Consider the following 12,949-nt stretch of genomic DNA (forward strand, 5'->3'; position numbering starts at 1 on the left):
GGATTACTGCTGGTGTTTAGCCAACAAAAATGTCAAAGCTCACTGGTGCTGGGGGGAGGGGGGAAGGTTGCCTTGCACAGGTTGTCCAGCTAGACCACCTTGCCTGTTAGGATATTGGCTTGTAGGAATATCTGGAGTTCTGTGAAAGGAATCTCAACATTCAGAAGCCATTAATGGACCAGGCTGATTGGTCAATTATTAAGAGTGCCATGGAATGGCACTGTGCATCTGTCTAGCCCAAGTATTAAATTCTGCCATAGAGAGTTGACCAGTTTCAATCTTTCCTCGCCAGGCACAGTACCTTGGACAAACTCAACACTGTTAACACCATATTAGGAAATTACATTCCTCAGCTCGTGATTTTCTGTCCATTTAAAATTGAAAACTGAGCCAACAGAGGTTGATCAAGGGGTCCGGCGGAGGTGTGTAGTGGCATCAGATATTAGCAGATTCACTATGCCATGAGGGGGGCGAGGAGCAGTGGGAGCAAAATCCAAGAGCCAAGAGCAGTGAAGTCCAGGTAGCCAGGGAGGTAAAAGGCAAAATCATGAGATCAGTACAGATGAGGGACAGCTGTAGGTAGGTGAGCCCATCTAACCTGCAGAAACGAATCCGCAAAGGAAACTTTAAATGCACAAAAATTGTTCTCCCAGTTTTCTTTTGTAAGGGAAAGTAAAATCACCATAAGTGATTTGGTGTTGCAGGTACAAGAAGAAGTCATAAACCCACACTCCTCTCCCCAGGTATTGCTCTCCAGACAGTGGGTTGCAGAGAAATAATTTTATTTAGCGTGCAGACAATCTTTTAATAGCTTTTAATTCTATGTCTTTACTTCAGATGAAAATGCAAACCTGGGCACAGCCATGAGGTATGAAGAGATTGGTGAGTGTAATCATTTCCTACTGACTTGTCTTTTTATAGTAGATTGGTAGATTTAAATCGCTAAGAAATATTTCACAGATTTGGTTTTAACTATCGTACGGATGATATTTTGTGAGACAGTGACTCAATATCAGCATCCTCCCTCCATCATTTCCCATTGACAGCAAGCCAGCAATGTGAATAGGACAGTGTCACAGAGAGCTGAGGTGGTAAGCAATACCATAAGACATGGTTTTGGCCGGTGCTTAGCAGAGCAGGAAAGATTCTAATGACAACATAAACATAAGCAGTGTTTGCACTGGAGGTAGAAACAGTCCTACCTTTTGGCCATGAGCAGACTGAATGGTTGAAAGACTTACGCCTGCCCAGTACAGGCCATTAAAGCAGTTTTGCCGTTGCTAGTTTACATGGCCCCATCATTGTAATTGCGGAAGCTGCTTCCACCAGCTAAGTAGTTGCAAACACAGAGTTTAATGTTTTAATTCAATCCTCCTGCACTCACAGTGGGGAAGCTGCACTCCCTGTGAGTCCGATATTCCGGGCTCCAGTGTTGTGGCTCTATCTCCCGACCTGTGCTCTCTTTGAGCATGGCTTCCCTGCTTGGAATGCGGGATTGTGGAATTAAACCTTAAAACAGCTGTGCGCTCACAAACTTTGTTCACTCAGTTGTTTTAAAGGGGGTTCTGGCCACTTTGGAAACCACCTGTAATATAAATGGGACAGTTTCCACAGCAATAGGACTAGGAATGGACATTACAGAAAACAAATGTGTCTGTAAGGTAGTTAAAATAAGTAAAACCCTGTCTTCGCATTATAGGCTCTCTCTCTCTCTACTGCTCTCCCACTTCACCAGTCAGGACGCAATAAAGAAAGAGAAATACAGCTGGCAGAAAGGATTTTGTGGATTACATGTAGGAGTGAAGGTGATTCCTAAAATTCCCCAGTAGTGCCAGGCCTGTGCTAGATTTCACCTCAGTGTTTTAATTGATTATTGCAAATTCTGTGTAAATGCCTCACTGTTTGGATGACCCCCCAATGTAAAGTATTATCCTGGTGTTTGTCTCCCATCACTCAGAGCTCCGTATCTTGTTGCTGTGTGGCAGTGACTTGCTGGAATCTTTCTGTATCCCAGGACTGTGGAATGAGGAGGATGTGAGTACCTCTTCCAGCTACAATCTGTTTCACTCGGTCCTTGTGTTTGGAGGATTTATAAGGGATAATGGTTGATGGAGATGCAACATAGGTTTTGGTAATTTGTGCTAAAGACTATATTGTTGGGAAATAAAACCGTAGCAATTACAGCCAAGGAAAAATAAGTAAATAAAAATCCTGCCTACCTGCCGGAAAATGTCTGGTCTTCACTTAGCTCCATCCCTGATAGCCTGTTGGGGATCAGGAACTCTCCCTGTGGGAAACCTCAGGCATGAGGCCATCTTCTGCCATTTAGATGTAGTGCATTGGTTCTCCAGAAGCCACTTCCTATCACAATCACTAAGTTTATTTAAAGCTGTGTAAAGTAGTGTGGTTCTTTAACCTGGGTTTTATCTATTTTTATAAGTAGCAGAAGGTGTGAATTATTTTGGGCATAAGGTCTGTTTAGTTCTGTATCTTATGCCACAAGCTCTTTACTAATCTGCCTGACACAGTGTTCGCTGGTTACTCTGAAGCTGTACAAAAGCAGATGATCGTAACTTAATTGTACTTTGAAATGTCTTTTCCCAGATGGAAGTGATAGTAGGTGATTTTGGAATTGTGGTTGTCCCACGTGAAAGTGTAGACACAGACAGGATCATGAATCACTCCTCGATGCTTCGCAAGTACAAGGTCAGTACTCACCATTTTACTTTGAGAGAATTTTACCAAAAATTATTTGCTTGGCTTTTTTGTGATTTTATTTCAAAAAAGATTTTGCTGTGAAGTGTCACGATGTGGTTTGTAGTCTGACACATTATTTCGACAACAATATTCAAACAACAGAGACTGAAAACCATAATTTTTGATCTGACTTAAACGCAACTAAGAACTGACGATAACTAAGGCCAATGCCCTTGGTGACCCTGAGCCACAATGCAGTGGGTTCTATTTATTTTCTGAGAAGCTTAAGGTTTATTATGCTGCGAGTATTTTTATTTTTATTACTCTATTAGTAGGCATAACTTGGTGCAGCTAGAGACAACTGTTAACAATGTCAGTTGTCTCATCAATTTGACCAGGATGCTTGAAAGACAAAATCAAACTCAGATTTTCCGTAGTGTAATGTATGTACCACAATTCCATTTGTTTGTATTGTGATGTACAAGGCATCACAACTGTATGGAACAGGCTTGATGGGCTAGTGGGTCTTTTTTTGTCTGTTATTTCATATGTTCTTATGAGCTTCTGTGTACAAAGGATGGAATGTTTCAGGTGAAGATACTGTCACATGTCTGTGCTGTGCCCCGGTGGATGCATCATTCACTGCTTACTCAACAACAATTAATCAGCGAAAGCTAATATGTCGACATTTGCATCACAACACCCAAAGGCTATGAATGTTTGTAAAGTGGAATAAAAATTAACCAACGCTGTGCATGAACTGTTACCAGTTGACAGTGTCAGAGGACATGTGTAAGACAGACAGACAATGGAATATTTGAGACTCCTTGCCTCTCTGCTCTGCTCCACAGCTATGAATATAACATTTGGCATATTATTACTGTCACTTTACGAATGTTTCAAACAGCCATTATAGTTGCTCAGGGAAAGCAAATCAAATTAGTGCAGACACACAGAGTAAAAAAAGATGAAGACCATAAATTGCCTGTCCACTGTGTATTGATATTTTGCTTTAAAATATATTCCCCAAGAGCCATAACAATCACATTGAATCTGAGGTTTTGATTGTACAATGTCTTTTTGTGAGATGATGCGGTCCCTTTAACAGCAAGATATAGAAAACGTGGAACATTACAGAGCTAAGATTTCATTTGTTCTCCTTCCTCTTAATGCTTTTGGTAAGGTGTGAAACATTGTGCTCTGCTGTAGTAGCATCTCCCTCTACTATAACTCGAAGCCTCAGAAGGGCCATGTGTGAACATTTCTTTTCACTCATTAGCCATCATTAAACTCTGTCTGAATAAGAATGACACTTTGTAGGCAAATTATGGGAGCTTTGTGCTATCGAGTTGCATTCAGTTGGAATTGAGTTGCGAATGGAACTTGACTTTGAGCTTTTAGAGAGGTCAGAGAGAGGAGTGCAGGATCAATTCAAATCCAGGTCCTAGAGGTGAAAGAGCAAGTGTTTTAACTCCGTCCTCCCCAACAAACTTTTTTTGCTGCCACAATGACTGAAATAATAATAACAAACTCAGAAATTCTTAGAAAGTTGCTTAGATTAGGAATTTTCTTGTATCTGATTTGTGTGTGTAGATATGGTAAAATACAATTCATTGTTTTTTTCTTCAATAGGATAACATCCTTGCTGTAAAGGATGACACTAATCACCCCATGTCTGTTGTGAGTTCTACCAAGAGTAGGTATGTAATCTTCTTTCTACCTGGATAGCGACTGACTAATTTATTTAAAAAAATAATATGGCCTCCTGATGGTTCATTGAGTTTAATCAGTGACTAGCTGAACTGTACAGACTAATAAAGTCCCAGATTCCATTCTCAGTCTGGGCTGAGTTAGCTCCTTTTAGCTAGGGTTATGTCAGGGGCACTATAACTGGTCTGGGTGTCCCTGGGTTAGGGAGACGAAAAGCATCCACGGTTCCTGTTCCAGATTGTTAGCCAGCGACTCCTGCTCGAACTGTGCATGTATGGATACTGGATGAGGGTTATGCTTGGCTGTGATCCTCCCCACCCCATCCCATCCCCACCCCAGAAGCTGCTGACCCTACCCTATACTCTCTGTCAGGGCTGGCACTTGAATAAGGTAAGGTAAGGATGGCTGGTGCCTGTGGAACCATAACCCAAGAAGGATTCAATGGGAGGGGAGAGGAAGGAAGAAATTTGATAGAGATGATTGGCAAGGGGGGAAAAAAACATGGTTGGTTAGAGGTTACTTTTTAGTGTAGCCAGTGAAAAAAGTTTCAAAATTCTTTAATTCCCTGTTTCAGGCAAACAGCTTGACCATTTACAGCTTCACCTGAACATCTCAGCAGGGCGTCAATGGTGTGATCAAGATGCTCCCCCCCCCCCCCCCCCCTTGATTTTTAATTGTCATCCGCCCATTTTTCAGACGAGAAACAGGCAGCGAGCAACTGAAAATCTCCCTTCACAACTGAGATCAATAACCAAGTCAGGGAGAGCTGTGGGTGCAGGCTGGCATCCTGCATTTACATTGTATCAGAGCTCCAACTCACTGCACCACCATGTCATCTGACACACTAAAACCAGGTCCGGCACAGCCAAAAATCTGTGTTTCATAAAGCAGGTTCATAAATAACTCTCTACATAACTATGCAACAGCTTTTATAGTGCACCGCAAGCTCTGTTTAATATCATAGGCAATGACATATTAATAGGTGAATCTCGAAGAAAGAGCAACTGCAGTACTGCATCCGTTATGGGCACTTTAGACTGAAAGGGCAGGATTTTCGGCTTTGCCATTTTTGGGGCGAAAATGGAGGCGGGGCGGGAAAGTTACCGCCCGATTAACGTTTACGCTGTGTGGAGTAATGTTTGCCATCTGGGCCCTGTGCCGGGGCGCAGCGCAAAGGGAGGCGTTGTACATCTTTCGCGGCGCTAAAACAGGAATCTCGCCAACTTTCGTGCGGGGCCGGGAGTGCTCCGAGAGATGCCTTGAGAGGAGGAAAACCCCCCCCCCCCAAAATAATTCACAAAAACATTCAATAAACATTGCCCACACCCTTGCAACACAAATCGCTACAAAAAATAAAAGAATAAAAACTGGAACCGACCTCTTCTGCAGTTTATCCACCTCACCGCCGCCGGCTGGGCTGGGCTGTGTTTTCCCTGGCGGTCATCGCGGGAAGCGTTTCGGGGCGTACGGGTCGGGTGCAAGTCGAAACTACTGCCGGTGTTGCAATGCACAGCTCTTCCCGGCAGGGCTTCTAAGCCCCACCGCAAAACCCGACCGGAGGATCGTGCCCGGAAACAAAAGATCTCACCGCACCATTGTTTGCCGCGGAGGGCCAAAACCCAGCGAAACCCGGAGCACAAATGACCTGAAAATCCAGCCCATTCAGTTTTACATTTAACTCCATCATTGAACAGAATGTTTAAAGTGGTGGGAGAATATTTTGATATTTTACATCTATTGACTTCAGTGGGAATAAAAATGGTGAGAGATGCTGACAATTCCCTATCACCCATTTTACACTATCGCATAAAGTCAAAATTTACCCCATTGTATCCTGCGAGGAAGATTCATAAATTATATTCTGTTGAGGCTATAGCACTACCCCAGGGTTGACGGTTGATTAGTCCCTCGAAGCGAGGATGACTTGCTTCCACGCCAAAAAGGGATGAGTTCACAGGTGTTTCAATGTTCTAGATCCCGAACTAATATTCCAGATCCCAAACTACGTCTTGAAGGGTGGAAGATGCCGGTGCGTGTATTTTTTTTAGGTGTGGTGGCCGTTGCACATCAGCCACCACATGGGCTTGACAGAGTTAGGTCTTGGTCCAGTGGCAAGGGTTATCCAAGACGACTGGAGACCTGCTCTGCTGCACGGAGCTAGCACACACACATATCACACTCTGGGCTGGCCCGTGCTGCCCCTGGGCCCTCGCCTCTTCTGGGCCCCGAACTCACGCCTCTCCTGACGCCTGATCACCTCCATCTACAAACTCTTGCCGCTCCTTCGTCCCTCCTGCTGTGCCTGCCCACACTGCAATCGGCGACCTGGCTTCACAGCCGTTGCCCTCCTGCAGCAGCAAGCGCTGCTCCCTGCAGTGGTATGCCACCGCATGCTGCTCCCTCCAATGGCCCTGGCCTGCTGATGGTCTTGCAGGCTGATTAGTAATGAATGGCCCACATACAAGAGGGTGGGTTCCATAATCTGGTCCTGATATACTCGTCAGTGGCGGGGTGGGGGGGGGGTTATCAAAGCCAAGTCCAAAGGAAGTGGGCCTGAGACCCTGGTTCTAGCCACTCTCAGATAGGAGGCAAGTAAATGGCTGAGGGGATTCCATCTCCCCTCCCCTCTCTTTTACCCCCACCACCTCATTCACAAAAGGCAATAAAGGAACTGTAAAGTAGATGACACAAAAGCAAAATGCTGCGGATGCTGGAATCTGAAATAAAAACAGAAAATGCTGGAAATCTCAGCGGGTCAGGCAGCATCTGTGGAGGGAAAGACACAGTGTAAATATGTGTAAAATAGATGAACAGGTTTAGCCAACTAAATCATATTGTTGCACCAGTACATTGTGGTTAAACATTTTTATTTGCATTTTGACAGACTGGCTTTGCAACATGGAGATGGCCACGTGGTGGAATATTTGAACCAGCCCGTTATTGATTACATCCTGCAGAATCAGCTCTACATCAAGACATCTGGATAAAGTTCTCCCAGCAAAGACCAGAAAGAACAGCTTACAGTCTCCCTCTCAGTAAAACTGTACCACTGCTCTACCGCTTACATATACAGAGCTTCTAGTGTCTGCCATTCCCACTGTACAATGAGAGTAGAAGCTCTACTGACAGAATGCACTGTATGAACTGCACAGAACTTCTCGCTGTCCACTCGTGTCTCTTCCTCTGTGCTGCCCTCTTTCTGACATGTGCTGACCTTCATAGTACCGCAGAATACCAAGCGTCAGTATAACTATTTCCATTTTTTTCATTAGAAGTAGAATGATGTATTTTTCTTGGTAGGAAATTCCTAACCTCTCTGTGCTGCTTGCAACTTTGACCCAACCAGGTCACCTGCCCTCTCTGCTTTAGCGATTCAGGACTTGCAGTTAGTAGCATGCCTAGTTCAAAGAACTGCTTCAATGCCTCTGTGTTTAATAAATGTGATATGCTCAAAAAATCAATTGTTTCCCAACAGGAACAAAATAAGAACTTGACGATATTGCAGGTATTCTTGACGTCACACAAAATTCATAGTGTCTAAAATATTCATCAATATTTTGATGTAGCTGAGGAAAAATAAATTTGCACCAAAGTTATTTTCTGTTTGGAGCGTGAACATCAAATTTAGCCTCCTTTCCTCAAACTACGTCATCGTAGCGTTTAGAAATATGAGGAAAATTAAGTAGAACCCTTGTTGCTAATTAACAAGAATACAATCTTTTTTGTCCAGGCCTCATCGGTACTTTCATATAGAAACTTCGAAGAGTATTAATGGTGAAATTCAAAACAAGTCTGTCTAAAATCACACTGTGACATATAACTATATTTCATTTCTATGCAGCAGCAGAAAGCACAGAAAAATGATCAAACTGTATGCATAAATCAAAAACTGCATTTTAATGTAATGCAACGCATCATTGAACAAAGTAATTCTAGTTTTTGCAAGTGAGTATGTTATTATAATGTTGCAGCCACGAAGCCTTCAATGAAGTTTGAGAACTGGATGGTACTCACTTAAACAATCTGCCCATTTAAACAATATATTGATCCTCAAAAGTCAAGGGTTGAAGCTGAGAAGTCTACATCCCTTTGGGTAGAAGGTATTCTTTTACAGCATTGATTGCATTTTAAGACTGCTAGGGCTCGGCCTCTAACTTCTTTCGTATGCTGTTCCCGAGACTGCCTAAATAACTCAAACCTGAAAAATGTTTACCTCATGAGAACTCAGTTACATTGAGAGTTGACATCCATTTTACTCACAGGGTTCGACTCTCTCAAAAGTCTTTATTGTACACTTGCCCTAATTTTGTAAAATATCTATGCATTCAATTGCCACTTGAGATGATATTTTATCAATAATTTGTTCAACTCTGCTCTGGGGAAATTTGTTAACATTGTTTTCTCAGTCCTTTCAGCTTCTTTGCAGAAGGACATCCAAAAGTATTTTTCTTTTTCTTTTTCAGATTGGTATCCTAGGAGTAGCTGTACTGTTGGGAATGTTTTAAATGTCCTTGATCTAAGTGAAGTTCAATTTGATTTCATTTGACTGTAAATCTTTTGAGCCAGGTTAGGTCCAACTTGAAAGAATGACGATAGTTTTGGAGGTTAGTCCCTTAATCAATTCTGAATCACATGAAAGGAATCTTGTGCAAAGTACTGAAACTGACAACAAGGGAAAAAGATGTGCAGACTCATTGGTCAAATGGGCCAAGCTCCTCTTCAATTCAGACTCGAGCCCTAGTTCCCCTCCCCTTTCAGTAGTCAAACTCTAAAACAACCAGTCATGCATAGTTCAAAGCAGTCAAATGTATACCTCCAAATCGCCACAGCAAAAGAGCAGAACATCAAATGGATAGTGTGGTTCTTTCCAAAATGACTACCAAGTCCATTTTAGCGACAACATCTGGTTCCTGGTTGGCTTCATGTATCATTGTTTCACTTTAGCAATAGCTTGATCTGACACCAGAGAACCTCTCTTTTAACAATTGATTTTTTGATTCTGACTGTATCTTATTAAACTCTTAACATCTAATCAGATGACAAAGCTGCTGTCCAGTCATGTTGTCACACTACTCACGGTCCCCTCATTCAGTCTTCTCTGAAAACTCTTGCTATCATAAACGTACATTGGCAATTGGTGCAGATTCCTGTCAAAAATACCTGCTGTTTCTGTTAATGATTGCACAGAGCTGTCAGACATATCCTTTAATGTACAGTATGTGACTGATCTCTGTTCATTGTTGTCTAGTGTCTAACACCACTAGTAGTTTAACCTTTAATGTTGCACGCTCGTCTCTATGCACAGATACTAGGCGGATATCATGAAAGGGTTCTATATCACCTTCCTGGTGTTTTTATTTTATTGTCATTCAAGAATAGTAAAGATTAGAAGTGAGATGTGTGGTCAATTTAAGAGCTGTAAATTATCTAAATGCATGTTTCCAGGGTTCTCCAGCTAGTTGCCATTTTTACGAAAATAACTTATATAACAAAATGGTCTATTTGCTGACATCCAATTGGCTGAGATGCATATCATGAATTTCATATTTCCTTTAAGAACCAAATTCTAATTTCTCGCCTTGAACTTTTGCATTTCCAGAAGTCTCAATGAAATGGCACTTTTACATAAAACATATACATTTATCGAAACATTGTTTTCTCTTGGGCTGTAACAGTCTTTGTTCGTAAAACCAATCCAAAAAATAAATACATAACCTCATCTCTAGCAGTACTTTCCCAAATGCTCGAAACATGTTTCTGTTTCTAACTTGGTACCAGTTTCGAAAATAAACTCCAGTTTTATAAATGATTTTTTTATATAAGTCTAAGATTCTAATCCAGAAATTAGAATTCTTTTTAACAAACTGATCTAAACGATTAGCAGTATTAAACAGCGTTGCTATGGGCTAGAAGGTGTGCCTCATTAGTAAATAATGCATGATGGACTTTGTTTAGCGGAGGAGGTGACATAACAAATAATGCCATCAGATAAGCTGCTGCTACACCCTAGCCTGGGATCATTTATCTCTATTCCTTGTCAACACTCAGCCAATCATGTTCTTGGAAATTAATTAAGGCATTTCCATATATTAAATAACTGATTCAAAAAAATGTGATAGCAACACACGAGAGAACCCCACCCGCACCAACACCGCCCCGCCCCACCCCCAAACCTACAGCTTGGTGGTCATTCAGTGGTCAGTGTATACATTTGTATTACTCATTTTTTTCTTTAAAGATATAATACAAATATGTCCGATTTAGTAGTTTAAATCTTTTTAACTGTGTTTCTGGTATTTGTGGTGTTCCCCATGACGTATTGATGTGATTGAAGTACGTGTAGGTATGAATTAATGTCAAAAAATGTGCATCCAATGAATTATTCAATATATTGTTAAGTTGCTGTCCTGATATAGGTGTGTCCCTGGCACTCCAGTATTCAAAGGATTTGTAAAAATACAGTACACACTGGGTAAAAGCTAACCATTTCTTTGGGTCTGGTTCTGGATGGGTACAATGCATGCATATTATTATCACTTGTGTGTCAACTTTTGTGCAGTGTGTACTCGAGGTAAAAGGGCAGAAAACATGAGGTTAAGTTATTGTAGTTATTGACCGTCATCTTTGTAATGTTTCAGAAATGGTGCATTGAGTGCATTGTGAAAGGATGCTTTATCGTCAAAAAAGTGAGACAGCATCTCAGATTCCTTTTTGAACTAAGATGGGCTGAATCACCTTCCTTATCCGTAACTTTCTTGTGATATATCCCATCCTCATAATAAGGCTCTCTAGTGTAGTGCTATGTTACAAGGTTATTGGGCCTCGGCTCCCAATTTATCACGTTTCGTTTAACACTTTGCTGCAGGAATTTCACTATTGCACCCATCATGTTATGAATACACAAAATGCATGGCTTGCACAGACTGTTTTAGACTGATATTTATTCTCTTGATCCTGTTTAGATCTTTAGTAGATAGTCAAGTGACCTGGCAACTTTTATGACGAATATAAAATTGAGATTGTTGGGGGGGAGGAGTAAGTATCTTCGTCCAAAATAATTCACAAAAAAAAGGTTGAGGTGGCATTTATAGTGCATGACTGAGAGTGCAGTGCACTGGAATTGTGAACTTGAATTGAATTAAAACAGCTCGTTATTGCTTTGTGCTGTGCTTTCCTTTCCGTCCTCTTCTGATGTTGAGCCCCACCCAATCACACACTATAACCTCGATCTCCTTGGGATCTTGGTCCATTCCACAGCCAGCCATTGCTTCAATCTGGTCACAGGCCAGGTCACCTGCAGATTGTCATCTAGACGTTTTGGTGAGAGGATATGCACTAACCACTAAGTGACCCCTTATCTGTAACTTCACGTATCTGAAAATATAGTTAATTTTAGAACATTTCCTATTTCAGTGTATTATCTTTAATGTTCAAATAAAATTTCTCACTGGCTTTAGCAGGTTTAAAACTATTGATATTTAAAATGATGTGATCAATTTAATAGTCAGAAATCAAATATTCTGTTTTGTGTATCATAAACTTTCAAATTATTTCTTAAAAATTGCTAATAAAATTCCTTGCTGAAAAAAACGAACTGTATTAGTCATTTTAAAATATTGTACGTGTGTGCAGTCAGACTAGAAGAGTGAATGATTGAAGCATGGGAGTCAAATCCATTGGTTGTCTACTGTTGTCTGTTATAGGCTAATCCTTGTATTGAGAACATTGGACTGGATTTTACCCCGGATGTGAATTCCATACGGGGTGGCTGGGAACAGGTTTCCCGAATGCCCTGCTTTTTAATTGCAGGGCTCCTTTAAATTTTTTCTGACTATTTCCCGCCCACGGGCACCTTGATTGACAGGCTAGAGGACAGTCAGGTGTGAAGCCTGCTTCGCAAGGCTGCAGCCAAGAAAATCAGCTGGTCTAGTGGTGAGGTTCCGATTGCGTGGGGTCGGGGGGAGGAGATGGTGGTCGGGGGGGTGGGGGGGGGGGCAGATGGTGGTCGGGGGGGGCAGATGGTGGTCGGGGGGGGGCAGATGGTGGTCGGGGGGGGGCAGATGGTGGTCGGGGGAAGGAGATGGTGGTCGGGGGGAGGAGATGGTGGATGAGATGGTGGTCGGGGGGAGGAGATGGTGGTCGGGGGGGTGGGGGAGATGGTGGGTGAGATGGTGGTCGGGGGGAGGAGATGGTGGTCGGGAGGGGGAGATGGTGGTTGGGGGGGGAGATGGTGGTCGGCGGGGGGGAGATGGTGGTCGGGGGGGGGGGAGATGGTGGTCGGGGGGGGGAGATGGTGGTCGGGGGGGGGAGATGGTGGTCGGGGGGGGGGAGATGGTGGTCGGGGGGGGGGAGATGGTGGTCGGGGGGTGGGGAGATGGTGGTCGGGGGGGGGAGGAGATGGTGGTCGGGGGGGGGAGGAGATGGTGGTCGGGGGGGGAGGAGATGGTGGTCGGGGGGGGAGGAGATGGTGGTCGGGGGGGGGAGGAGATGGTGGTCGGGGGGGGGGGGGGAGATGGTGGTCCGGGGGGGGAGGACATGGTGG

General features: G+C 43.0%; 1 protein-coding gene across 2 annotated transcripts in view; it reads left to right on the top strand.

Annotated features, from left to right (window-relative positions):
- The window catches only part of nmnat2 (nicotinamide nucleotide adenylyltransferase 2), a 425,329-nt gene extending 413,349 nt beyond the window's left edge, over positions 1-11,980 (top strand). For both annotated transcript variants that reach the window (XM_070887134.1, XM_070887135.1), the window contains 5 exons: positions 838-882; positions 1,958-2,034; positions 2,605-2,706; positions 4,330-4,397; positions 7,292-11,980. In XM_070887134.1, coding sequence (XP_070743235.1) covers positions 838-882; positions 1,958-2,034; positions 2,605-2,706; positions 4,330-4,397; positions 7,292-7,394 — 395 coding nt within the window. In that variant the 3' untranslated portion in view covers positions 7,395-11,980. The remainder of the gene's footprint in view (positions 1-837; positions 883-1,957; positions 2,035-2,604; positions 2,707-4,329; positions 4,398-7,291) is intronic.
- The last annotated feature ends 969 nt before the right edge of the window (positions 11,981-12,949 follow it).

This window comes from Pristiophorus japonicus, chromosome 8 (genome assembly GCF_044704955.1).
Source record: "Pristiophorus japonicus isolate sPriJap1 chromosome 8, sPriJap1.hap1, whole genome shotgun sequence".
Taxonomy (NCBI): domain Eukaryota; kingdom Metazoa; phylum Chordata; class Chondrichthyes; family Pristiophoridae; genus Pristiophorus; species Pristiophorus japonicus.